The following is a 27,426-nucleotide window of genomic DNA, read 5'->3' as shown; positions in this document are numbered from 1 at the left end:
CTTCAACCTCATTTGTTACTTTAAATTGGTCAATTGTCTGTTTTTCATCACCCAAAACAAAAAAAGAAGTTCCAATTTACCTGCAGGAGCCATGCCTTGCACGGCTCAAACAGGTCTGTCACTCTGACCATGCATTACTAGCTTACCTTTGCACATCTCTTTATGGATCCTATTTCAGAGAAGAAATCTGTACTTTCAGGAAACTGCTCTCTGATGATGGAGCAGAGATGAAACAAAAGGCTCTGCTTGCTGGAGGACGTATCTTTGACCTCTGACACCTTACTCAAGTACTCAATGTGGAACCCTTCGACCTAACGTCAAAAATGAAAAATTGAAATTGGTTTAAGGTGAGCCTTAAAGAAACACGAAGCTGTATTACTTACACTGTTAACCATCACTGCAAGTTACTACAAATTAGTTTCATTGTTTCTATGTTACTACGCGTATGTCATCTTAATAGTGTGTTAATATAGGACCGCTCCAGGTGCAGTAAAAACTACCTTAAGAAAAATATGTATAAATACATACATGATTTAATACATTTAAGATTTTGCCATTTTTTTACACGTTTCTCCTTATTTTTTTTTGTCGTGATTTTTGTTTTGTTGTGATTTTGCCAATGTATCTTCTATTTTATAACACTTGCAGATTCTATTTAACAACTTAACTACAATAAAATCATATCTTATATTAATGCAGGAATTATCACCATTTGTTTCTCCTTTCAGATTAACACTAAAAACAGCCATATTACCAAAAGAGGCAGTTTCAACCAAGAAAAATTCAATATCGTCTGTTATTAAAAAATTTTTTAGAAATTTTCCAAAACGAGAAAAAAAAGAAAATTAAAGAAAGTTTAGGCTGGACATTACAACTTGTTACTAAACTATGACATACTTGTTAAAAGGCCATTAAATATTCAAGAAGGTTTATTTTCTAATTTCTGTTCTCTAAATCAAAATTAAAAATGATCAATGTTGTTTGTTTCATTAGATCTTCATAGGAAAAGTGCAGACAAACTGACATGTAATTGGAAATCCAATCCTATATCCTGCTTCAATCCAACCAGATACTTCATTTAAATATTAAACTTATAACAGAAATGAAATTGTATGTCATTGAATTATTTTAAAGGAGAAGTTAACCAACCAACAACTTTTTGTTATATGATAGAGGTCTTAGTGAAGAAAAATCCCCAAATATAAATGAAAAAAGTACTTTTTGTAGGAGATATAAGGGTTTGAAAATTGTGTCAGGGGGCTGCCATTTTGTTACTTTCTGATGTAGTGCCCATTGGGAGATGAATCCTTTAAATCTTAATTATTCCATTTTTTTTAAGTATGTGCATGATATCAAATATTTAATCATACCATAAAGAACTCCCTGCAGGGATGTAGGTGCAGCCAAAAAAAAAAAAACGGAAAACTATTCGGAGACCCCAGGTGAATGCCGTCCTAACACATCCTACTCCTAGCTCTGACTACTTACACACTATCGTTACTGTATGTTAGGCTAGCTTAGAAGTATTAGCGCTAACACATCCTACCCGTAGTTCTTACTACTTACACACTATCGTTATGTTAGGCTAGCTTACAGTTACGAATACGTCGCAGCGAACTACGGAATAAAAAACAGTCTCACATTCGAATGCGATCACAAATATCGACTTTCATATGCGTATCCCGTAGATTTGCGCCGCTCACAAATATCACAAGCGTTAATTCCAATTCGAGCACCAGCAGTTACGAAGATATTATTAATTAGCAGTCCAATCAACATGAATTAGGCAAGGTTTTTCAACGACAGAAATGAGTTATAGCGATTTGAAGTTCGCACGTACGCAACGATATTCACATGGCACAATGTTGTACAGTGCAATGCGATGATGCGAAACTGGAAATGGTATTTTGAATGATCGATGAGTGAAAATTGAAGTTAGCTTGCTGCAACGGGCCAGGCATTTTTGCCGCGTTGTGTCTTTGATATTCGAACAATTTTGTGGAACTTTATTGGAATTAAAAAAAAAAACGATTTCCGTAGAAATACGGAAGACTTGCTGCAACGGGCCAGGCATTTTTGCCGCGTTGTGTCTTTGATATTCGAACAATTTTGTGGAACTTAGCTTGCTGCAACGGGCCAGGCATTTTTGCCGCGTTGTGTCTTTGATATTCGAACAATTTTGTGGAACTTTATTGGAATTAAAAAAAAACCGATTTCCGAAAAAATACGGAAGACTTATTGGAATAATAAAAAAAACCGGATTTCCGTAAAAATACGGAAGACTTACATCCCTGTCTCTGTGTGAAAATTCTACAACTGGTAAGCATTAGAAACTTTCTTTCATTTTGTTACTTTACCAGGATTAAAAACAAACCAAGAATCTTACATTTGCACCATTTAGGAAGTTTCCTACTGCTCTTAAAGCGGCCAGGATGTACATGAATGTCTTCGACTTCTGTAAGTCATCAATCCCAGTCTTCAAGTCTGCTAAGTGTTCTGCAATTTCCTAAAGAAAAAAAAAAAAGAACAGAAAAACCGATTATTGAAACTTATAGAAACATTTTACAAATCTATGAAGAACAAAAGGAATTTAAAGCAAAAGGTTAACTGAAAAAAATGCCAAAAAGGGTATTTTATCCCAGAATTAGCTTTTTATACACAAAGCAGAAAAATGGTCTTTGTCTCTCTATTTTTCTTGGAAGATCATAATTTTGGACGTTTGTTTGGTGACAAATGCATGCTTAATTATTCTGTACAGCTTATTTTGATGTGTCCAAACATAATATCAAACAAACCAAAGCTGTGTTTTTCTTTTCATCTTTTCTTTATTTAGTCCTTACTTTCTCAGAAGTAGACCGTGCGAGTTACTTTCCAGAAAACGGTGTTAACAATTCACATTGAAAGAAGGAAAGCTTTTTATCACGGGCTGTGTTTACTGAATTGAGGTAAAGAAATTTAAAGTATGAATGGTTTTGTTGTACCTTACTTTCTACTATTCATGACACTCTCAAGTAAAATGTGTTAGGATGCCAAGTGAGGAAACCAGGAAACTTTGTTTATCGTTTCATTTTCTAAAATATCTCAAAAACAAAAGATTCGTGCTTGGAAAGGAGAGGGATATAATTGATTAAAGGGTGTGAAGACTCGCGCAAAAAGAAACGTCTAATGCCAGTAATCTGACCTAGTTTCAAATGAGGTGTAACAGAAATGTTAGACACCACCATTGATCCCAGAAAATACACACACAGCTTGCTACCGTCGGTAATTAGACACTGTGTACAGTCAGTACATACAGCTGCGATCAATACCCACATCACAGTGTATAAACGATACAGCGATGGACATCTCAGGTCCAGCTAAAGATAGCAAGGTATCACGTTTCATAACTGTCTGCATTTTGTACCGACACAAACAAAACGTCACTTGCAAGCAACAGAAAGATAACTTTTTCAGATGGCCGTAGCGGTTTGGGGCGAGAGCCTTTAATCAGCTTATTTCAAGGATTAATCAGTATGTGAGATCCATTTGGCCAGACTTCTCTCGATCAATTTATTTCAAGGATTAATCAGTATGTGAGATCCATTTGGCCAGACTTCTCACTATCAGTTGATGTCGAGGAAAGTCAGTCTATGATGCCTCTTGGTTTTCTTTATGATTCCTTCGGGAGGTTTCTTATTAACACTAACCTCTTCCTGGTTATCATAATCAATCTTGAAGATCCATAGTTTTAGTCGTGCCTCCAACGCTCCGACGGATGCCAGCATCATCAGGAAGTCTTCTGCAGAGCCGAGAGGAGTGTCTGGAGATGCTCTCTGTGCATCTCTGATCATGTCTATCTCTTCTTCTGTCGGGGCCATCGATAAAAGCCTCTGAAATAATCAAAACAAAAATGAGCAGAAATGATCAATAGATACAAATTGTCTCTGTTTGATTATCGGATTGAGGGATTCCAAGCCCTGTTGTACATACAGAAAACCTTCACATGCAGACACATATTAACTCAAAGCAGCTTTTATAGAATAGGTTTTTGGACGAGTTTTGATAAATTTGGATGCTAAAACATTGTTATAACATATTGTCATCATGAAGTCCATGAGCAAGTCAGGTTCCATTTCACATACAAAATGTTGACTTATGTTAATTTTTTTTGGAAAATATCCAAATTCACAACTTATTCTGTGTAACTTTCCTGGCAATTTTATCAAAACCAAATGGATTTTTGCCGAGAAAAACATCTTGCACTTGAGTATTAACTAGGCCATCCTCCTGTTTTCTCTTTACCTCGACATTCTCCTTGGTAAGAACAAGGGAATCCATGTGAAGTACAGCTTGCTTAATGGTCTCTGGTTGAGGTAGCACTGTTAAACCAATGTTTATTGCATTCGATCGTTTGGAATTCAGTACGGTTATAAATTGCTTCTTCTGAGAATCTGTGGCTTTCTGAGAAATATAAACGGGGTAGAAAAAATGCAAAGAGGGTATAAAAAATAAACAAAAACAAAACCCAATGAATACACGAAAACAGAAATATTGAGTTTTGGGTTGCAATAAATTCCCAACGTTTTTATAACTTTGGAAATGCTTAATTCAGACATTCTGCTGAAGGTGGTCAATTACAAATTTAAATATAATTATCTGCAACTATAAAACTGGCGGGCAGTCGTCAGCCTATAACACACATGCATATTTGACTTTATATATACAGACAATAGAGACTATATTCTCCTAGTTTTCTGTTTTTGTCTGAAGGAGGGAGTAGAGAGAATAACCAGTATGGTTAATAGAAACCTTTTCAGCTGATGAAGTAAGAGATAAACAGCTGAAATTCTATTTATTCCTAACAAGACTGGTTTATAGTCCCCGAAAGTTTGCCTCCAGAATACAGAAATTTTGTTAAAAAACTGAATTCAGTTATAATAGCTGGGATTTTAACTCAGAGAAAGTTCAAATATTGGACAATATGATGTTAAGACCACCTCAATGACAGGATCTGGGATTCCTTAACAGAATCTAAGTGAAGCTATACAAGGGACAGACATAACCGTCTCGGAGGCTGACCACTAAAAAAAACCCCAAGATTATTCAAATTGTAATCAGTTATTAATTATTTCGTCTGTTTAAAGAACAATGCAAGAACAAAGCAAGAATCATAAACAAGGAATTTTGACACAAGCATCAATGACTCCAAAATGCTGGAAAAAAAGTAGCCCATGAAGCAAAACTGAGGTAACACTTAATTTTGCCAACAAATTTTCAAGCTGCATTTACAAGTAAATATCAATGACTAGAAGCAAGGTTGAATAATTAAATATCAAACAAAGAAAGAAACAGTGTCAATATCATAATAATAATAACAATCAGCAGTTATTTTTACGATGCTTAAGCGACCACAAATGTGGGAAAAACCTGCAAGGGCTTATGGATTACAACTTACACGTCGGGTGGCTTTGAATTCAACATTTTAAGCTCAAATTTGGAATCTTTTCAATTGTAGAAAGTCATTTCAGATTGGAAAACCATAGCTTGCTTTTGGATGAAAAACCCACCATACTATGACCCGGCTGGGTATGGAACCTGAACCTCCCGATTGCTTAGCCTCATTGCTTCAAATGCCACCGCCTTCATCCACTCGGCCACAGCACGGATAATAAAACCATTAGAGATTCGATATTCTATACTAAACCCCTCCCAAATAACCTATAAGTGCTACTGCAACTATAAATTAAATTCTCAAACTTGGGCCCCAAAAAATCGTGCCCCATATTTGGAAAGGAAATAAGCGCTTCTTAACGTGTCACTATTCCATCCAGTTTTGTAGGGAAAAAAATTGATACTTAATTGTAAGATAAAACAAGTGATAATAAAAACAAAACAAAGAAGATAAAACACAAACCTTTCCTGTATCCTGGCAGTTGCAAGCGCATGACACGTAAATGGATTTGCCACATTCGGTGCAAGGTTAGAGAAGGAGGAACACACAGAGAGGGTAGCAAAATTAAAACATAATCCGAAGAGAGAGAAGTGAGAAACAATGAATCGTTAGCAGTTGCAAACATTTTGCTAGCGAGGTAGAGGCTAAAAAAAAAAAAATAGCCTCAGCATTAATACCAGACATTTCATGCAATGACAGAGGGCAGGCTGTAAGAGGGTTATTTTAATACTGGGTTAGTTCTTTTGTTTTTAATCTAAATGAAAATGTAAAGCAGCTTATTCTTAGTCGATTTTATTCAATTTTATTTGCTGTTTGGCACAGTGACGGCATAAACCTATGCAGTTAATTGGTTGGGTTTATATTGAGCGTTTTCTTTATCAGATTTTTGGAAATTTCCTCTTTGCTTTGTTTAGCTTATTTATACTACTACGAAATAGTGTCTAGTCGACAACCTCTTCCATTATCGGATCACTGCGTACTCACTAGCTAATTAATATGAATTGTCTGCAAGAATCTGAGATTGTTGTCTAAATTGGTCGGATTGGCAAATTTATGAAGAAAAATTGGCAAATAAAAGCAAAAATCTTCTTTCATGAGATATGAAACAACTGTTGCAACATATCTCATTTAAGATATGACAGAGACGAAAGAAAAAACCCTTTCATAACACAAAAAGGGGAAAATTTTCCAGAATATTGCTAATTTGGTTTTGGTGTATCAGGAGGATCATTGGATAGGTGATTTCATGTTCTCCTTGAAGCATTCGAAAAACAGAGTGAAAGATCAGAATTTTCAATTCAAATATTCGCAGTTTCGACAACCTGAAGCCAAGAAATGAGACATGATTTTTAGTTTTAGCCTTGCAGTTTGTCTAAAGGGGTTGGGGTTGAGATAATTGTCTCGTTTAAACTTTTGACAAACCCTGAGACAAATTCTTAACCAACGAATAAAATTGTAAAATGATCGAGAACTGAGAGAATACCACAGATGTAATACTCTGCTGTCACTTTAAAAGTATTAGTAAATTATTCAGATTTAATTGATGCAATTTACATAATCATTATGAGACTTAAACATACAACTTGAACTTTAGAAAAGATGCAATGTCAAATGCAAAAATTTAAGAAAAAAAATCATTTTCAAGGATGATGAATAAACCTTGTTCTTAATTATGTTAACCCTTGTTCTTATGTTTACCTTCCCCTCTCTCTCAAACAAGGCTTTGTTTTCATTGACTAGCTGGGAATGGCTAAGCCATCCAATAAGAAGATCTGTCCAGTCAGCATCATGAAAAGCAGTTGTAAAAACTCCTGATACCAAATTCAGAAATGGCTTTGAGCTCATTTGAAACTTTTTTGTCAAAGCATTTTTACTATAAAGCAAGACAAATCTACATCTTACTCTTGAAATAGTCAACTGAAATCACAGAGCAATTTATGAACATCTTTACGAAAAACAAAGATTTCAGGAAAACAACTACTGTACAGGATGAAATTTATACAATATAGGTAGGATGCACAATGGTCATTGATAAAGGACTGAAAAATAAAAACCTTGTAAGCCAAAAAAGCAAATCTGCTAAGGTGTCTACAGGTAATTGCTTGGCATTGGGTTTTACTCTATTTTATGGGTGTGGGTGGAGAGATGGGGGAAAGGAAGATGTAAGAAACTGCATTATCCTTCATTGTAAAAGCCCTGTGAATAATTCTCTCACTAGCTCAAGGAAGTCCAGGACTGAATTTTCCTGCAAAACATATCAGTTTTCTTTCTTTTATATTTTCGGCTCGACTTTGTAAGCGGGTGTCCACCAGTGCATAAGTTACATTCTTGTCAAACAATGACAGTAAATGTCAAGATTTTCCGAGGGCAAACCAGTTTACAGTACAAAAGGCGTGCTCCCAAACTTTGCAATATTACACCAGCTACAAAATTTTATTTTCATGTCCAATTCATCTTCTTTTACCCTTAGAAAACCAGAAAGCTATATGTCGTTCACTGACATACATTCAATATTTATAAGTCTTCTTTTGTTTTGTCACAAAATAACAAAACATCCTTGGTTTTCACATTTCTAATAAGTACAATTCTAATCCACTCAAGCCATTTTGTAAACTACTTTTCAAACAGCTTGTGTTGATAAATTATTCTAAACAGCCAATCAAAAGCAACGAATCATATACACTGCAACCGATGATGTGTAGGGGGATCTATATACTCACCCTTGGCAGGAAGTCTTTACCCCTTGACTCGAACAGAGTCTCCAATTTACGAGTGTCCAATTTCACATCGACCAAAGACTTCCAGATGGTATTATCCAACTTGTTCTTCTTCAGTAAAGTCTCCGGAACGGGGGTGAACTGCCTCCAGAAGAGGCGGATTGTCTTTTTACCCTTAGGGGGGTACGTCATGTACCCTTCCTTTGTTATATTCTTCGAACCTATGGGTGGTGGGGGTGGCGGTGGACCGCCCATCGGAGGTGGTGGGGGTGGAGGAGGTGGCATTCCCCCTGGTGGAGGTGGGGGAGGTGGAGGACCTCCCATCGGTGGAGGAGGAGGAGGAACACTACCCGACTTTGAATCCATTTCAGTGAAGCTAAAGACGTTGTCGTCATCCTTCGATGTCAAATCTCTAAAGTCCCAGTCTTTTATTTCAAGCTTGCGTTTATTTTTTATCAACACCATCATCCAGTCTGTAACGGTCTCTTTCCTCTTTGGGGTAGGTTGCTCGACGACCTCTTCTGCAGGTTTAGGGGGGACCGGCGTTTTGTTCAGATTGTTTTTCAGATCGGCCAAACTCTTGGCCAACTGACTGACATTGGTGGGGGCACCCTCGGAAGAATCTTGCGAACCCTGTTTTGTCAGTTGATCTTGGAGTTGTTGGACCGATCCCTGATTTTCCAGGTCTATTTCTTTAGGCGACTGCGGCACTTCATCGATACTACTAATTCTCAGTTTCTCGATTCTCTGGTCTACTGTGGCAGTATTCCGCAGAGAAACGGATACTTTTCTGTTCATCTTGTCATCTTCTTCCGAGTCGGCCGGATGGACGTCCAACAAGCCGCCATTTTGAAGTGAAGGCCCTTCTGTCTCCTTAGCTTCGTCACCTGCCAACAACCTGTTGTTCACATCATTATGCTGGCTTACGCTGTTCCCCTCGGGTTGGCATTCCTGAGATTCCCTTCTGACGAGGACGTCATTTGAGGTATGTTCCTGGGGAATTCCCACCGGTATTCTGTTTTCTATTGCATCGGACTGTTTGGCAATTCTTTGGTTTTCTGGAGGAAAAAGAAAAGGACCAAACACAGCTTAGTAGGAGAGTCACAACTGTGAAATGAAACTAAGTGAAATATGGTGACAAAATCGGACTGTTTGGCATTTCTTTGGTTTTCTGGAGGAAAAGAGAATAGGACCAAAAAACAGCTTAGTCGTAGGAGAGTCACAACTGTGAAATGCAACTATATGAAATTGGTGACAAAATGACTTTTGTTACACATTTTCAATGTGAAGAAAGTGATTGAATCTCAAGAGCATGCCCAAGATGACAACTTTAGAGAACATCATTACGAGCAAACTCATCGACTGAAAAGGATGACAGTTGGTTTGATACTTACAAAGTGTATAAACACTCTCTCAAATGTTATCTAGTGTCTGAATCAACCCATTTTACAAGTCATCCCAGTTCTGTATTTACCCTTGTCATAGTAAACCCATACCCTAATTGAAGAAGAATAATACCTTGCTATGATTGGTGTCAAAAACATGAAGTAATGTACTTCTAAAGGAAGATATAGGACAAACACAGGAGAATGGAAAGCGAAGCATGGATGTGAGAGAAATGGGACATCGAGGTAATAAACAGGTATAAAACAGAGAAATAAGAGCAGGGATGGACATGGAGATAAATAGAAATAGGGATTGGGGCAGGGGGGTGGAGGTGGGAGGAGGGGTGTGGAGAGGAGGATGATAGTCCTGAAGTTGGATCAAGAGTCATTTACAAACCTTCAGCTGCTTTCCTACTTAATTCTTTTTCTTCTCTTGGTTTTTCTTCAGATGTAGATCCTGAATTCCTCCGTCTGAATGACACAACGTTATCTAGAGGAAAATAAATAATCACTTTTATTCATAAATATTACATGAACATTTCTATCAATGCAAGAAGAACCAGAGTGAAGACCCCCTCCCAGTCATCAAGATCATTATCAGTGACCTAATCGCTCTAAAAGGAACCATTTTACTCCCTAGAGACCATAGCAGTTTTGTCAAATTTGTCTGGAATTGGCTAACACATGCAGTCTGTCACCAGAATGGACATCCCATTTCTACCAGTACGAAAATGTTGTAGCAATTTCTGTCACTGCATCTATAGATGAACAGATATATGGTTGACCTGTGGTTAAGGTCAAGTGGTGAAAACTGATAAACTGACTTTAGCTTACTGCCTGTATTGATTGGTCAGAAGGAAATCCCCTTTTAATGGTACTTTGCAGATAATCGTCGACCTCTTGGTCCGCTAAAATGAGCAATGACATCTTACAGCTGTTTTGTACAGTACAGTGATATGGTATGGTGAGAGGGAAATACTACTAAAAGTATAGACATGAAATACTACTGAAAGTAGATGATTGCAAGTACAATAAAGTCTAGATTTCATAGCATGTTATTTACTATACAATGTGTCTTTTCACATACTGGAGTATTGTAACCAAGACAGATCATTATCTTATCATATTCTGAGGATGTCCCTAAGTCAGAGGAAAATTTGAGTCATTTTTAGGAAAATTTGAATGACCTTCTATGCATTTTTTTCCCACTAACTAGTGAGAAAGTTGCCAACACTGATCAACATTAGGTGCAGCACACATGATGAAGGCAAATTTCCAAAAGGTTTCAAAGAATGTTATCAGTGTGAATCCTTATAACCTTGGTGTAAAATATGACAGTCAATATTCCCTTTTTGAGATATCATCAATGTTTTCATATCTGTTTGACTTCAATTGACCTTTGACATGCATAAAAATATGTAGATATTGCTCACCATAAGAATAATCTTCCATGTGCATATAAACCATGACCAAATTTGATTTTTGAGAGTTACAGTTTTCACATTTTGGCAACTGCTGACATTAAATAACCTTGATATCCACCACATTAGGGATCTTGTACTCATTATAGGAAAGCCTTAAGTTAGATTTGAGATCTTGTGAAGTTTCCTATTTTGAGATATTGTGCTTACATGGTTTTCAGGGTTTGACCTTTGATGACCTTTCACCCACACTAATTGTGTAAATTCTTTACCCTACATAAGGCAATTATACCATGAGCTCCTTTCTTGTTCAGGTTCTGGAGATTTTTACCATTTGCCCTCTGCTGACCCCAAATGACCTCTGCCTACCCCAAACAGTTGGGTTCTTGTACTCACTATAGGGAAGCCACATGCAAAATATGAGAGCCAATAAAGTTTCCCATCTGGAGATATCGTGTTTACAAGGATTTCAAGTTTTGACCCCTCATGGTCTTAAATGAACTTTGACCTACACCCACTTTTCACTAAGCCAATTTTCTGCACATAAAATCTCCTGAAATCAAGTTATATGACTGAGTAGCTGGCAAGACAACAGAAGTGCAAGGTAGGATGAGTTGAGGAAGCAGAAGTTTGATATTTGGTGAAATAGAAACTCTACCATGAGAAAAAAACCCCTTTGTTTTCTCTTCTTCGAATTCACACATTAAAATAACTAATGTTATCTGCACCACTTCGCACGTTTCTCAATGCCTAATATGTTTTTAATGTCTGGAGGGATCAGGTCGGGATGATATCAATCTCACAAAATATATTTGACACATGATATAGACTTACCTCTGAAGTTCAAGTCAGCAGTTGAATCTGATGATTTAATGGATGGAGGCTCTTTAACTTCATCTGAATATTCAAACAAATATGGTAATTTGTGAATAATTTAAGAATGATTTGAGGCGGAAGTTTAATGTTATTAATGAGTGATTGGATGGCAAATCAGAGGCGTCTGAATAAATATTTATTATTTCTATCTGTTTTATAATTTTTTTATAAATAGGTTTCCTCAATACTAAGAGGATAATATGTGTAATTCCCTTGTACTGTATGGCTGAGTCAAAATTGACGGCCATACTGGTTATGTTGAGTGTTAGCCCACAAACTTTAAAAAAACAACAGAATTCTTGGAGATCATACTTATGACATGTCGAAATGTCCAACACCACTTTTCCTTTGTTAATTTTTAACGCCTTACAAAACACAATTTTTTACTATGCAAATTTAGGGTTGTTACTCAGGAGCTGAATAAAATATTTAAATTTGAAATTGAGATATCTCATTGGTGAAGAAAAGACAAATGTACAAACAGAAAATTATTTGAATGCATATAGAGGCAAGAAGTTCAATGGCCTGTTTGTAATTATTTGAAATGAGATATCTAATTGGTGAAGAAAGTATCTGTGTGTACAAACAAACCTTCAAAAAATTATTTGAATGCATATAGATGCTAGGGCAAGAAGTTCAATGGCCCGTTTTCAATTATTTGATACTTATACTGTGGACAACATTCTGTGAGCATATTAACTTTAATCTACATCAATTTAATATCGATAGGGTGTCCAACGAGTAATCCACAATCAATTCAATGCAATTAAACTAATACCAAGCAATATGGGGACAAATGGGTGACAGGCAACAACGCATGACTTGTGTCATTTTGCTCTGTTGTCCTGAGTGCAATAGTATTAACGATCAAGATAATGTGATAGACTGATTTTCAATGAAATAATGAAACAAAAAGATCTTAGCATCAAGATTTTCCCCTCCAGACATGCAGCATTTGGTATAGTTTTTTCTCTACCTTATTGATACACAATTGTTGAACACATGCAGATAGGAATGAGTGGAAAAAAAGAAAAATCATGTAAGCTTGGTCACAACCAGTTTAAGAAATGAACAGAATTTCAATTTAGTTTGGATGAAGGGCTTTAGGGGTGGAGGAGTTTGCCAGAGTGAGGGGGGAAATGATGGTGGTGATATCAAATGTGCCAGTGTTCTTGTGTTATTTAGTAATTTAGAGCTAATTGATGAGATGGAGGTATAAAGTGGTTGGTAAGAATGTGGTAGGAGCCTGGGCCATCCCTAGGGTTACCCCTACCTGCGAGTAGAAGATAGAAATAACCATTTCTGTTATGATAAGATCCCAAGTGACTGTTTGCCACAGGTGTTGGTTTGTTTGTGTTTGCCAACATCAAAAAGTTGAAAAACAAAGATAACACACACTCACACACAAAAGGAAAGGATGGGGTGAGGTGGTGATGAAATTAATTTTTTTATTTGAAAGAAATACAATGGAACTGTTATAACAGGTAGGTAGGTAGTGTGATTTAAAGGAATACCATGAAAAGGTGCAAACAATATAAAGATTATTATTGTTGATTAAGTTTAATAGATGGCATGGCTATACTGACACAACCCTCAGGGATATGCTTGTCAAAGTCTGAAATAGATTGAGGGGAGGGAAGGATGCCTGTGTTCACATGCTCTCAGTGGCAACGTCCCCGTATATATTAATGCTATAAATATTTGCAGATACAGTACATTATAGTACTTGTGGGTATGGGTATACACAGGTATAACATATCTCTATATTCAGCCAAGTGGGGATGTGTTTTCATTGAAGACTACACTGCAGTGCCATACAATGCGTGTAACTTTGAATTGGAGTGTCACTTACTGAATCAAAGTTAACTAGTTTGGAGACATCACATTCTTATGCTTAGTATGACTAATGAGGAGAACCTGAGAAGATCACACCATGCCATGAACACAAGTAGCCTATCCATGCCATGAAGAAAAGTAGCCTATCAATGCCATTAAGACAAGTAGCCTATCCATGCCATGAATACAAGTAGCCTATCCTTGCCATTAAGACTAGTAGGCTATCCGTGCCATTAAGACAAGTAGCCTATCCATGCCATGAATACAAGTAGGCTATCCGTGCCATTAAGACAAGTAGCCTATCCATGCCATGAAGACAAGTAGCCTATCCATGCCATGAAGACACGTATCTTATACCTGTGCCATTAAGACAAGTAGCCGCCTATCAAGTATCATTTACATCATGGCTATTTAATTTTCCTTTGTAATTTTGTTTGTCATACCCTTTTCGTCCCTGAAAACCTCCCCCTTTTCATACCTGAAAACCTACCCCTCCCCCCTGTGGCTACACCAAAGGGAATAACGATGATGACAAACATCTGTCTTAAGGTAACATACTGCAGGTTGGTAAATAGCGAAACACTGACGCAATGATGTCACATACAGTTTTATAGAGGAAGGATGCAATAGATTTCATGCTAGGTTATTAATACTTCGCACAATAGATGGAGTGAATAGAGGTGCAACAAATTTGTTCATCACCATGGTAACATAGATTTTCATACAAAATGAAACAAATCCAAGTGGCGGATGAAGAGAGATAAAATCAATCAGTGATGCAATCCGAGATGTTGAATTCCATGGAAATGTTGTATGATAATCATGCAAACAAAAATAATGAACTACAAGCGAGAGCAGCGTTAGGAAAAGAATGTTTGTAATGTTTGAGTTAATGTGAGAATTGAACAGGGCATGTGCAGTATGGTGGAGGTACTGTACATCAGAAATAGTATCACATGCCATCCTTACTTTTAGAGGTACTATAATTTTTATTTTGATCCCTGTTGGGTCTCCGTCTTCGTTGATCCATGGCCGTGGCAGCTTTTGGGATAAAACATGTCACCGCAAAATAAAACGAGATGCATCTACAACATAATAACTTCCAAATAGGAACGTGATCTATAGCACACTGCACTTAATAGAAATTAAATAGTTATGATTCTCTACGTATTTTTCTAGAATGACGAAAACACGTCAAATCACGCCAACGAAATATGGACAAGAGAAATGTGGGATAACGCAAATAGAGATCACTGTTTTCTAGCACAGTTTTAAAGATTATTAAATGCAAGAAGTGGGTGGGGTCAGGCTGGAAAGTGGAAGTAATAATGCTGATTATTTGCATCTACAGTTACCAATCGTAGGGACATTATGACTATTTCGGTAGTCTTACATGATTTTTAATACAGAAACTCAACACCGAGTTCCTCACAGATTATTACTCCTACCTTAGAATATCTTAAAATTAGAAAAACCAAATGTGAAGATATAAAGAAACTTTAAGTTAAGGAATAAATATTAATCAGCTGCAAAACATAGAGAAATCCTGAATCCAATTATACTGACTACTGCAAAGAAGCCGGCATGTCAAGCATGAAAAACTAGTCTTTCTATGATGAATACTGTAGTTCAAAGCTACTGTAGATACATATCTGCCCTCAGTCTTACATGCAAATTAGGCTGTGCATACAGCATGTTAATCTGTCATATTATGCTATAAAACTACAAGTTGAAGGCCTGAGGTAAGTTTTTAATTTTTACTTCAAAATCTCACGGTTATTTGTCAACTGCTTTAAAACTAAAATAAAATAAAACTGTTAGCAAACTGCTTATCCACTAGAGAGCCTGTGTAGGAGAATGTGTAAAAGTAAGTTGGCCTGACGTTTCCCCCCCATTTTAGCCTCTGAAGAAGATCCTGCTAGGATCGAAACGTCAGGCCAACTTACTTTTACACATGCTTTAAAGTTTAAAACTAATGAAACAAACAAACTGATAATGAATTTTAGGGCCCACAGACATATTGCATGATGCCAGGTGTAATATCAAAATGACACCTGAGGCAGTTGCTTTAAAAGTCAAGTCCAACAGGAATGAAAGTACTAATGCTGACACATATACAAAGCCATCAAGTGGTTGCATTTTGACTGAATTTCCTGTAATAAAGAGGAATTCCTCTTTCTAATTAACTATTGAATTGAATGAAAGAATACAAGATAAAGAACAATTCACTTTAGTCAAACTGAAAGTGCCTGCCCTCTCATCTGGACTGAGTTTAGTTTTTTTAGTCTAGACTATACAGTACCTATGCACCTTCAATAGTACATATTTACCCTCTTACTCACATTATAAATTTATCCTTAGCAACTGGTACTGTCCCAGATCATATAAAAATTGCGAAAGTTATCCCTGTTTACAAAGAAGGGGATCACGATGTTATAGGTAATTATCGCCCAGTTTCTGTACTAACAGGCTTCTCTAAAATCTTTGAAAGAATAGTTCATAATCGTATTTATAATTTTATCAGTAAACATGATATTATGTTCAAAAGTCAATATGGGTATCGGCCAGGACACTCAACCGAACTTGCTTTGACTGAGGCCCTGGAGGTATTGTATGATGCCATAGATAATAAAAGGATTTCCGTCGGTGTATTCTTGGACTTGTCCAAAGCGTTTGATACAATTGATCACCGTATTTTGTTTATGAAATTGTCACATTATGGCATAAGAGGCACAGGACTAGACTGGATTAGAAGCTATTTATCAAACAGAAAACAATTTACAAATTGTCTTCATACGGATTCTGATTGCATGAATGTTGTTTGTGGGGTTCCACAAGGATCTATATTGGGGCCCTTGCGTTTTATAATATATGTAAATGATATTTGTCATGTGCCAGATAATTGTACTATCGTATCATTCGCTGATGATACTAATATTTTTTTCTCTGGCTTGGATCCTGTGGAAATGAGGGCTAGAATTTGTCATGTGCTTGATGAATTTCATGCTTGGTTTTCAGCTAACAAACTTTCTTTAAATGTAGGTAAGACAAAATATGTTGTTTTCAATGAAGGTAGGAATAGGAATATTCTGTCTGACATACAGATGCATGGTAGTAGTCTAAAAAAAGTGTGTTTTACCAATTTTCTAGGGGTAACTATTGATTCTGGTCTGACATGGCGTGATCACATAAATACAATATCAACAAATATTTCTCGAGGCGTTGGGATTCTTTCCAAATTGAAGCACTACTTACCAAAACATATTCTTCGTTCTTTATATTTTACTTTAATTTATCCTCACCTTACTTATTGCATTACAGTTTGGTCTGGCACGGCTGCTTATAACATTAAGAAACTTTTTGTACTTCAAAAAAGGGCTATTCGACATATATCTTCTGCCGACTATAACGATCATACTAGTAAATTATTTGCCTCACTTAAGCTACTGAAATTACCGGACCTTGTGAAAGTTCATCTTGCTACATTCGCTTATCGCTCTATTAATGGGTATAATCCGCCCACATGTAAAAATTTATTCACTGTTAATAGGGAAATCCATGATTATAATACAAGACAGGCTGGTCACATACATAAACTTTTTCCCCATAGTAACCTGGGTAAACAGAGTATATGTTATCGGGCAACCACTTGCTGGAATTATCTACTTAATCATCATGATCATATACAAAATGATTCTCAGTCACCACGTTCCTTTAAAAGTCAATTAAGCGAGGTTTACATAAGTGATTATTGATCCATAATACTTTTTAGAAATCTTAGTTTGTTTATATCATTAACACTGATAACTTAATTATTTTCCTACTTTAGGGAGTGGCTCTACTCGATAAGCCTTTCAGGTTTTTAGATCACTTCCTTTCTCTTTATACTCAATTTCATATCTGTAAACGTTTGTATGACATACAATGTACCGTATATTGAGAAAAAACAAATAAATGAAATGAAAATGAAAATGAAAATGAAATTTACCTCCCCCAAACAGTACATATTTACCTCCCCAAACCCCCAATGTACATATTTACCTCCTTCCAAACCCCCAATAGTACATATTTAACCCTCCCAACCCCCCAATAGTACATATTTACCTCCCCAACCCTCCAATAGTACATATTTACCTCCCCCCAAATAGTACATATTTACCTCCCCCAACCTCCCAATAGTGCATATTAACCTCCCCCAACCCCCCAACCCCCAATAGTAATTTACCTACCCAATCCCCAATTGTAAATATTTACCTCCCCCAACCCCCGCCTCTCCCTGGTCATCCTTTAACACTTCAGATTTCCACACCCTGGTTGGAAAAACTTCGGCCTTGCCACTTTCCCAAAAATATGCACTTATACACGTAATCCAACTTGCAGTGCTGGTCAAGTATTTAAAAAACTAGACTGAACTAAAATAAAACAAACGATAAAATACAAACAACAAATCAACTGGAGGGCTTAATGTGATAGTTCAAACATGACAAAATATGTACATTTATAGGAAAAGGGATAAAGAAGGACTCACTTGGTGGGACGAATGAAAGACGAGGTTCCTCGGGTATGTGACGTAACTTCTTTTGATCTGAGACAAGGAAACGTGGAAGAGAAAGAAAAAATTCAGACAGGGACTAATTTTCTCTGATATCTTAGAGCAAACTGCTGTACCAAATTACAAAACTGTTGAAAAATCATACTGCAAAGATGCATGTCAGATCTTTGCATAAGGTAGTCTATTAGTATATCCAATAAAATTTGCAATAAGCAAGTCTCATAAACCTCAAACATGCTATGAAAAATGTCCAATTTCTAAAATATTAAATCTTCTTGACACACGATAATACACATCACAGTAGGTTATTCTGTACCTGGTTTACACATGGAAGAACTTGAAGAATTTTTTACAAAAGTTTGGTTCATTTGCTATGCAAAGGAAATAAGGACATCAGCCCCCTTCTGCTTACCTTTCTCCAAAAACTTAAAGGAAGACATGGTTGTTTTGAATCAATGACATTTAAAAATTATCAAAACGTCTAAAAGGACAGAACTCTTCCAGCTCGGAACTTATATCACACACCAATGACAATGGCCAGTGGATCGAGATGGTCACAATGAAAAATGGCCGAATTTGATAAATGAGAAAACTTTTACGATGGAGGTTTGCGAATGTTGCTACGGATATAAAAAATTCATGAACATGCTATGAAAAAAAAAAAAACTGAATATAGTTTTGCAAATTATGCGACAGCTCTTTTGATGAAGGGAATGACATATCTTATTTATCCTAATACAATCACATCCATTGACAAAAAGCTTCAATAAATTGTTTTGCAATCCATACCACAGAAAGAAGACATACAGGCTTTCTAGCAAACAGAACATGCTGCAAATAACATGTATTTTTAAGCTTGAAGTATTTAAAAAAAAACAGATGAAGAAAGAGTGGGAAAGGAAGGGAACTCAATTCCAAAAGCAGCGTTTTTATAATTTTCTTGTCATTTTCTAGGAGTAAAGTTTAGGGAAGGATGTCAACTTGGGAACTCACCTTGGTCCTCTTCGGGTGGTGGGGTGGGTGTTTCAATGTTGGTAGATTGTTTGCATTCAGTTATAGAGGTGGGAGCAATTGTATCTTCAGGAATAGCAGGTTCATCTGTAAAGTGGTCAAGCAGCATGGCATTATGCAAATTATAAGCAACAACTTTTTTTTCTTTTCTCATTTTGTTCTCTCAAGTTAATTACATTGCAGAGAAAGTTTGCAACAAGGCCAATTAAGCTTGCTGAGAAAGCAAATATTGCAAAAGGGTTTTTTTCTTCACAGATCTCAAAACGATTCACAGACCAGAGCATTTGATAGAATTCACAAATAATTTTAAAGCAGGTGGTTGTGGTTTTTTTGTTGAATGCACCCCACTGCCCCATCCATACAGAAAAATGCACCAAATTCAAAAATTTGATCGATTATAAGCCTGGAGGTTTGGGATTTCCATTTGAGTCTGTTCATTTTGGATAGGCCTTGAACTCCTATAGAAAATCCAGTCTTGTCTAATTTGCATATTAAAATCTGGACAGATGTTGCATCATCAGTTTATTGTGACTTTTACATCTGTTTTCTTTGTCACTTTTCTCACACAACTTTGGATTTTTTACTGTACAGTCTTTGTAGAAACTTGGATCAGCTGAAGACTGCAACATTGATTAAAATGAAAGTGTGCATGTGTTCCCCCTTTGCCCCACCCCCTCCCTCATCCCCCACCACGCCAAATTGTCCCGCCATCTGATAAAACCTTGGTTCAACATCAAACATACACTTAAAACCCTGTACTGCTAAATATGAAACCACAACCAGGTGCTTTAGTAAGGATAAAACAAGCAATGTTTGCCAACATTAAATATCTCAGGAGCCTGAGAGAACATAAGGCTCTTTAGAACATGAACATTCGAAAGAGTGAGCATTCAAAATGCAAAAAAACAAACAAAAAACAACAAGATAAGATATGTAGAGGCCTACTCTCTTTTTGCTTTAGTTTCTACTCATTCGAGCCAAGTAACGGCTCTGGCTGGCATGAACTAACGATTAATCAGGTGGGAAGCTGGTTACAAGTTTGTGGTCAGTTTGAAGCCGCAAATATTCATGGCGATATCAGGGACGACACATAATTTGCAATGTTGATGAACATGTGATGAAGGGAACAGAGATATGGATCAGTGTGGTAAGGAGGATGGAGGAGGAGGGGGGGATGGGGCAGAAATGGTAAGGTGGAGTGTAAGGGTGACATACCACCATTTTAGGGGGTAATGCAAAGCTGACAATTTAATAACTGCTGTTTCTCTCATTTAGCCTGAAAGCATATAGTCTGGATTTGTTAGCTGGGAAGGATTTTTTTTTTTGGGGGGGGGATGGGGGATGGGGAGGAACTGAGAGTGAGGAGGAGATCTCCCTTCTTTTCTACCATACCACAACCAGAGCCAATGTGCAGAATGGTGGTGAGAATGTACCGTGATATCTGACAAATTGGTAATTTAGGATGATGATGTACACAGAACAAAAAGGCAAAACTGCCCACTTAAATATAAAACAATGATATCACACAAATGGATCAGTATTATGCTTTCGACAATGGGTTTTAAACTTTTTTTTTTTTTTTTTTATATATTTTGTAAATAAAATATTTCGGGTGAAAGTATACCAACTGGATCGTTAGTGAATATAGAACAGCATGCAAAGAGCAAAGATATGAATGTCAGTAAGAATAACACAGAACAATTAAGAAAGCATTCAGTTAAAAACCATATTTAGTTTAATAATAATACTCAAAGACATAAAATGTTGTTAAAAGAAAGAATTAAACTTATTGGGTTGCTATTAGTAATTGTGAAGAAAAGTGATTAAAAATTGATTGATTGTGCATCAAAATTGACACCCAGTTTCACCGCCAAGATCAGTAGTCACAACAGTACCTGAGAAAGTGGAGGGGGATGTAGAGGGGTGACAATAGAGTGGTAGAGGGGGGCAGTGGAGGTGTGGAGGGGTAGAGCAGATTCAACGAGATGGAGGGTAAAGTTGTAGTAGAGCAATTGGAATATAATTTTTTGTTGATTATATTAAGTTAATATGTATGTCAGTAAATTTTAGGCTGTACATATTCGTACACACACATGATGTCTAAATTGTTACTCCAAGTCTCAACTATTCAAAAGGGAAAATTATATGAATTTTGACATGACCGATCAATATGAGGTTCATTACCTTGACTGGTATTATGATATCAAATGAACCTCTTTTTCATTGCTACGGTGAATCTACAGTGAAAAGTGGTGAACTACAGATACGAAAGAAATGTTTTTTTTTAGACTTCCCAGAAGAACCTGTTTCGTCACTAAGAACTAAACGAAAGAGTTGTGGCGATAAAGGAAGGTGGTTTGTGCCAGGATAGTTTCACTTACAAATAGGGTGCACAGGTTTTGACAAAGTTGTATACAACCCACCTCCTCCATACTCCAAGGAAGCATCCAGAGAAACTATAAGAAATTTTTACAGTTAATAAAGGGATTAAAAAACAAACAAATGAGAAGACTGCCCAACACATCCATTTCTGTACCCTTCAAAGTTGCATAACTTTAAATTGGTATAATTTTATTATACCATCTTCAACATTCTCTAATTTAATATGGTAACCTCTGTTCATATCATGTTTTATGTGCTTAGACATGTTCTGCTAACTGCTTTTTCCCTCTCACCTTTAAATAAAAACCTTTTTATAGAGAATGGTGAGGGGGTAGGGGAAGGGGAGGGGAACCAAGTGTGGAAGGGAATCAGGAGAATGACAGAATTGGGAAAATGCTACAGTTGGACTTAAAACAGGATTTATGCACACATGGCTTGACTGGCTCTATGAGTTCATCTCTTCACACCTGATAACTTTGAAGAGCTGATAGTATCAGTCATTTTTAGTAAAACATCACTCAAGAATTTTTTTTTGCAATTGGTTACTCATCAAATTTCCACAAAAGTTGTTAATTTGAATAAGCTTTGTTAGTGTCAAATTCCAATTTACCTATATATCGTCCCACAGGCACAACATGCAGTCCTTGGACCATTTGAGGGAAGGTATTAAAATTACTTGTAACACAAAAATGTCCTATATATCTGTAACTAACTCTCAATGACAATGCTACTGAAATGAACATTTCAATATCGAAAGTGACACTTTGTAGCAAGAGAGGAAACACTGTCACCTTTTTAGATTTTGCTTAATTATTTTCCTTATAGTCACTTTCATATGAAGCCTACATCGGCTTGAATTGAGTCACTGCTGAATGTATAGCTTCTCTGTGCCTATTTAACCATGATCAAAACTAATACAGACAGTAGGACAACGTACCACTCTTCCTGAATTTAGATTTAACAATATGTCAGGAAGCCATCGAAAATCATTTACTGCTCCCACATAAACACAGAAACATTTGGGTTTTTCTTTCTTTCTGAGATGCTTTCGTATTGTGAGAAAACTTTTCATGGTACTATTACTGTGCAACTAGGAAATGACAAGTGACGTAAATTCAGGTAGTAGTTTATCTGGTATCGCATCGCAAAATGCTATGCAAAATGGTCAAAATGCTATGCAAAATGGACAAATTGCTATGCAAAATGGTCAAATTGCTATGCAAAATGGTCAAATTGCTATGCAAAATGGACAAATTGCTATGCAAAATGGTCAAATTGCTATATAAGTGCAAAGGTGTATGGCAGTCGTGGAAACAGGAACCATAGTACTTAATAAGGGATAAAAAATGAGACCATCCAAAGCTGTTACACAAATTGTGAACACTAAGTTATTCCCTGAAACTGGCTCTACTTTATATGTTCCACTCGATGATCTAACTTCTGTTCTTAATTTTCCTTTTAACATTTTTTGCGTCACTTTTCCTTGTGCTCATTTCATACCCTCCCCAAAAACACCATTCCCCCACACATCCCATCCCCACACACCCGTTGTAGCTGCTTTGATTCAAATTTTGAGGTTAGTAGTTTTTATAAATATATGGGATTGACAGGATATTTAATAATATATATATAAACTGTGATGGATATTGTTTTTGTTTCTATCACCAGTGTGATGACCAGACCATATTAATTATGAGAGCTGTAGAATGTAGGAATTAGAGAACAAGTACAAAACCCAAAAAATAAAAATAAAAAATAAATTAAAATTGGGGGAAAATTATTACTTACAAAATACCAACAAAAAGCATGCAACTGAGTGAGTTATACAAACATTTTCTTGTCGTTTTGTGAGATAAAATGTAATACCAAATGACCAAACTCAGAAGGACACCAACTCAAAAAGAAAATACCACTTTTGCCTGAAATGTAAAAAATGTAATGAAAAGGAGAAAAACCCAACAAATTTATGTTATTACAAAGAAACCCTGTTTCTCTTTGTACGTCATGGTACCATGCACTTTGTTAGTTGGTTAATGAAGCATCCAATGATTGATATAAACAGCACAAACATTGGTGAGGGGGAAGTGGGGGTAGCATGGGGTCTATACCTTTCCTCCTGTGGTGTAGGTCATAGCCATTCTCGGTTGGCGTCGACGGTTCCTGAATAATCACCTCTGGGACTCTCATTTCTGTTTCAATTGCGTGGAATTGAGAAATTTTGTTGTATAAATAAATGCAATGCTTAAGAGTTTAAGTTGAAGGTTTACAATCTTGTTCAAGGCCTTCTCACACAGACTTTACAAGACTTAACCCCTGGCTATTGCCAACTTGTCATACTCACACACCAAAGTGTGCACAATCAAACAATCCCAACTGGGCCACTACAGTGCATGACATCTATGTGTAACCCGTGGGACTTAACATAGGGATGCAGCCACAAACCGGCACACGCAACTACTGTATATATACTAAGAAGATACCTCGCAAGTCCCCATTTATACACCTGGGTGAAGAGAGGCAATGTACCTCGAACCTGCAAATCTTAGATCATAAGTCCACTGCCTTAACCACTTGACCACAACACTCTCTAACATATCAAACATTTGTCAATACATCTGTACATGTACCATTCTTCTCAGGCAAGATGTGAGAGATGGGGTTACACCAAGGACTAAAAGTCACAGGAGAAGGGCTCTCTAAGTAATTTAATTTGCAGGGTCTAATCAAATCATGTGCAAGAAATTGTTCCACTATGGACCTCCATCACTCCAAACTTTAAAAACCCTATTAGACAGTATCACATTCCCCGTCCCTTTGCAATCTCCTTGCTCTTCACACCAAAAGCATATATAACTAGCTTAGTACATGCTGCCTCCTCCCCCTGACCATGAGATTACCTCTCCTTCCCAATCCCTCAAATTCTTATAAGGGCTGAAATCTCTTATAAGGCTGAAAATAAGGGCTGAAAACTTATGACGGCTGCAAAATTAATTGCCAATTTGAAACTACTCGGAGAAAGACAGATATTCATGGTGACTTACACCACATATTTCATATCATTCCCCTATAAATAAATAACCCCTACCCATGTTCTATCCACTGTAGGGACACATTATGAGGGTATATGTTGACATTTGTTATCACGAATGTTTGTACACCAAGACACAATAAACATTTTTTCCAGCTCAGCTCCATACTGCAATATACCAATCAATGTTGGTTTGGTATGATTTACACTGCAATACAAACCATGCGGTACTCACACTATCTGCATAATACTATGCAACTATTGCATCAATCCAACCTGGCAGATATAGGTTAATACCTTAGCTATTACATGGAAGCCATAACCTGGCAGAGAACTCCAACTGTCACATCACTTCCAAATGAATAACAGCATTATTTTGCCATACATGCTCAGACATGACTGAGACTGACTAATAAGTTTGAATTATATTTAAATTAAACAAATGGATAGAATGCTAGATTTTCAGCTTGTGGGAGTCTACCCTTTTGATCCACTTTTTGTGAACAAGTTGAATTTTTTAGCTCTGTGTGATTTACTCCAATGTATGCTCTGACTATTAAGACACAGATAAGTAAGGAACACTTGATGGTCCCGATTTTGTACATTTTCGGAACGTCTCCTGTAAGTTTACTGTACTGACTGACACTGACATTATTGTCAGAGCGGAGCAACACGACTGTGTAAACAAAACACTTTTTTAAAGAAAACTCATGCATAAATTTCATAAATTCAAGATATTTCAACTATATATATACGTAATCAGTCAAGGCAATCGACTGTTTTATTTGCATGCACACTGCACTCACACGTCAGTTTTTCGTGAAATTTTGTCCTCTGGGAAGCTGTAAAAGCAGCTGGCATCTGACTTTCAAGCACATATTTGGTGGTTTAAAACAGAGGAGTGAAGGGAAATATTGGGACTAGGTGTGTGCGTGTAGGGGAGAAGAGGGGAGGGAGAAGAGGTTCTGCTAGTAATAATGAGCCAAAAAATCACATAAACCTCAGTACCAACCAATACCAACCCATCTGTCTATACTGTTACAATTTCCTCTTCAAACTGTTCTAATCAGTTATAATGTGACCTACACAATTATCCTATCCTGGGTTAATCATTACTTTGCAAGTAGATGTTTGCTATGTAATATACAGCAATACAGAGAGATGTTAATGTTCCCCATATCATCTCTTCCTTTGACCCCTGACCCCTGACTGCCAGACAAAGCAATCCCATCTCCACTAAGAACTGTGAAATGATGTTTTGGTCACTGGCTTGATTTTTATGGTTTTTTCCCTAAAGATCATCAGTATTGGCCCCAAATTTTGACAATCTAAAATTTGTGGAAGTTTTCAAATGTACTTTCCTTATTATTCCTAGACATTGAGGAATCTTAAATAAACACAGAGAAATAGCTGTTTGGAATCTGAGGGTAGTGATGCTTGTTGAAATGTAAGTATGGGTGGCCATTACGAGACTCTCTAGCATATGCCAGGACAAAACCAATGACCTTTTAATTATTAAACCAAACCCTGGCTTCGTTTTCATAAACATAGCAGGCTGCCATAAGTACATTTTGCACACCAATTCTCTCACTGTGTGATAAATATCATTCCAAATCCCAAACAAGCTACAGTAAGCACAAAACAGAGTTAATGATTTAACGACCAAAATCCTATTCCATGCAATATGTCTGACTTACTTTTCGAAGATGTCCTCTTACGTCTAGGTTTCCTACCTATCCCTGAAGAGGAGATATTTTATGTATAGAAATAGACTAAATTATCAAAAATTCCAATTAGAAAAGAACTTGGAGGCTTTAATGTGGTGGTCAGTTTTCTTTGAGTAGACAAAAGTTCATTTTAATTGAGTCATTTGAGTGGAATGTACTGTAAAGTACTTCAAAGTGTAGGAAGAATATCACAGGATGACTATCGGCAATGTCCTCCTAACAAGGAGAGGAAGACAGTCATAACCTGTTTGTTCAATCATCCAATTGTTGCTAATTATAAAATGGTTACATGCAAGTCACTCTCGCACTCTCTCTTGGTTGTTTTTGTTGCTTCCCATTTAATTGGTTTCTTCTTTGACATATGAATCAGCTTTCCAACTGAAATAATTATGCAAAAATTTCAGCAATTCTTTTTCAAATGTTGAAGGTTTCTGGTGACATTCTTGATTGCTTTGCTTGTATACACAGACTGTCTACTTGTAAGCAGGACATTGAGTTAATGCTAAAGTTTGTTTTGCTAAAGTTGGAAACAATACAGCATTCAGTTGCTTTATTGTTTATTTCAGACCATCCAGAGTAACATTTTCAAGGTTTTTTTCTCTGGTTAATAAAATATCTGTGTAGACAAACTAGATCTCTTTAGAAATTTAAGAGTATCAGTGAATGTAATCATGATCAAGAAAAGCAACCAATTTATAGTGAAATTATCACCAAGAAGCAACAATTCTTACTTTATACTTTTTATCATACATGTACCAATATCCCTCTTTTGAGCACTGTTGTTACTGAAACTATCTTACCATCGCCAAACACAGTACAACAACAACAGTGGTCTCCTGCATTTTCAATCAGTTTATAGGACATTTTACTGTCATCCACAGGGCATATTTCTTCAGTTACAATTCATGGTTCTATCTGCAACGTCTTAATGTCTCCCAATATTTTAAAATGTTCTGCTCATTAAGTTTTCTCGGCAACACAGATATTTCCCTTCTCATTCATCAGCTTAGAACAACATGAACAAAATAATTTTTCTAGAATCTGAGTTTCCCCAATTTTC

General features: G+C 36.6%; 1 protein-coding gene across 16 annotated transcripts in view; it reads right to left on the bottom strand.

The window, feature by feature from the left end:
• LOC139965277 (uncharacterized) overlaps positions 1-27,426 on the bottom strand; it is a 112,348-nt gene that overhangs the window by 13,465 nt on the left and 71,457 nt on the right. For 3 of the 16 annotated variants that reach the window (XM_071967473.1, XM_071967476.1, XM_071967465.1), the window contains exons 13-26: positions 26,337-26,378; positions 23,720-23,800; positions 21,611-21,685; positions 19,212-19,316; positions 18,195-18,251; positions 14,636-14,707; positions 11,789-11,851; positions 9,931-10,023; positions 8,152-9,206; positions 5,894-5,905; positions 4,282-4,440; positions 3,687-3,869; positions 2,387-2,506; positions 147-311 (exon numbers count right to left, since the gene is read on the bottom strand). In XM_071967473.1, coding sequence (XP_071823574.1) covers positions 147-311; positions 2,387-2,506; positions 3,687-3,869; positions 4,282-4,440; positions 5,894-5,905; positions 8,152-9,206; positions 9,931-10,023; positions 11,789-11,851; positions 14,636-14,707; positions 18,195-18,251; positions 19,212-19,316; positions 21,611-21,685; positions 23,720-23,800; positions 26,337-26,378 — 2,282 coding nt within the window. The remainder of the gene's footprint in view (positions 1-146; positions 312-2,386; positions 2,507-3,686; positions 3,870-4,281; positions 4,441-5,893; positions 5,906-8,151; positions 9,207-9,930; positions 10,024-11,788; positions 11,852-14,635; positions 14,708-18,194; positions 18,252-19,211; positions 19,317-21,610; positions 21,686-23,719; positions 23,801-26,336; positions 26,379-27,426) is intronic. The other 13 variants (XM_071967467.1, XM_071967466.1, XM_071967470.1 and 10 more) reach the window with 13 other exon arrangements.

Source organism: Apostichopus japonicus, chromosome 3 (assembly GCF_037975245.1).
Source record: "Apostichopus japonicus isolate 1M-3 chromosome 3, ASM3797524v1, whole genome shotgun sequence".
NCBI lineage: Eukaryota > Metazoa > Echinodermata > Holothuroidea > Aspidochirotida > Stichopodidae > Apostichopus > Apostichopus japonicus.
Note: the sequence above shows the minus strand (reverse complement) of the source record. Positions and strands in the feature narration are given on the sequence as shown.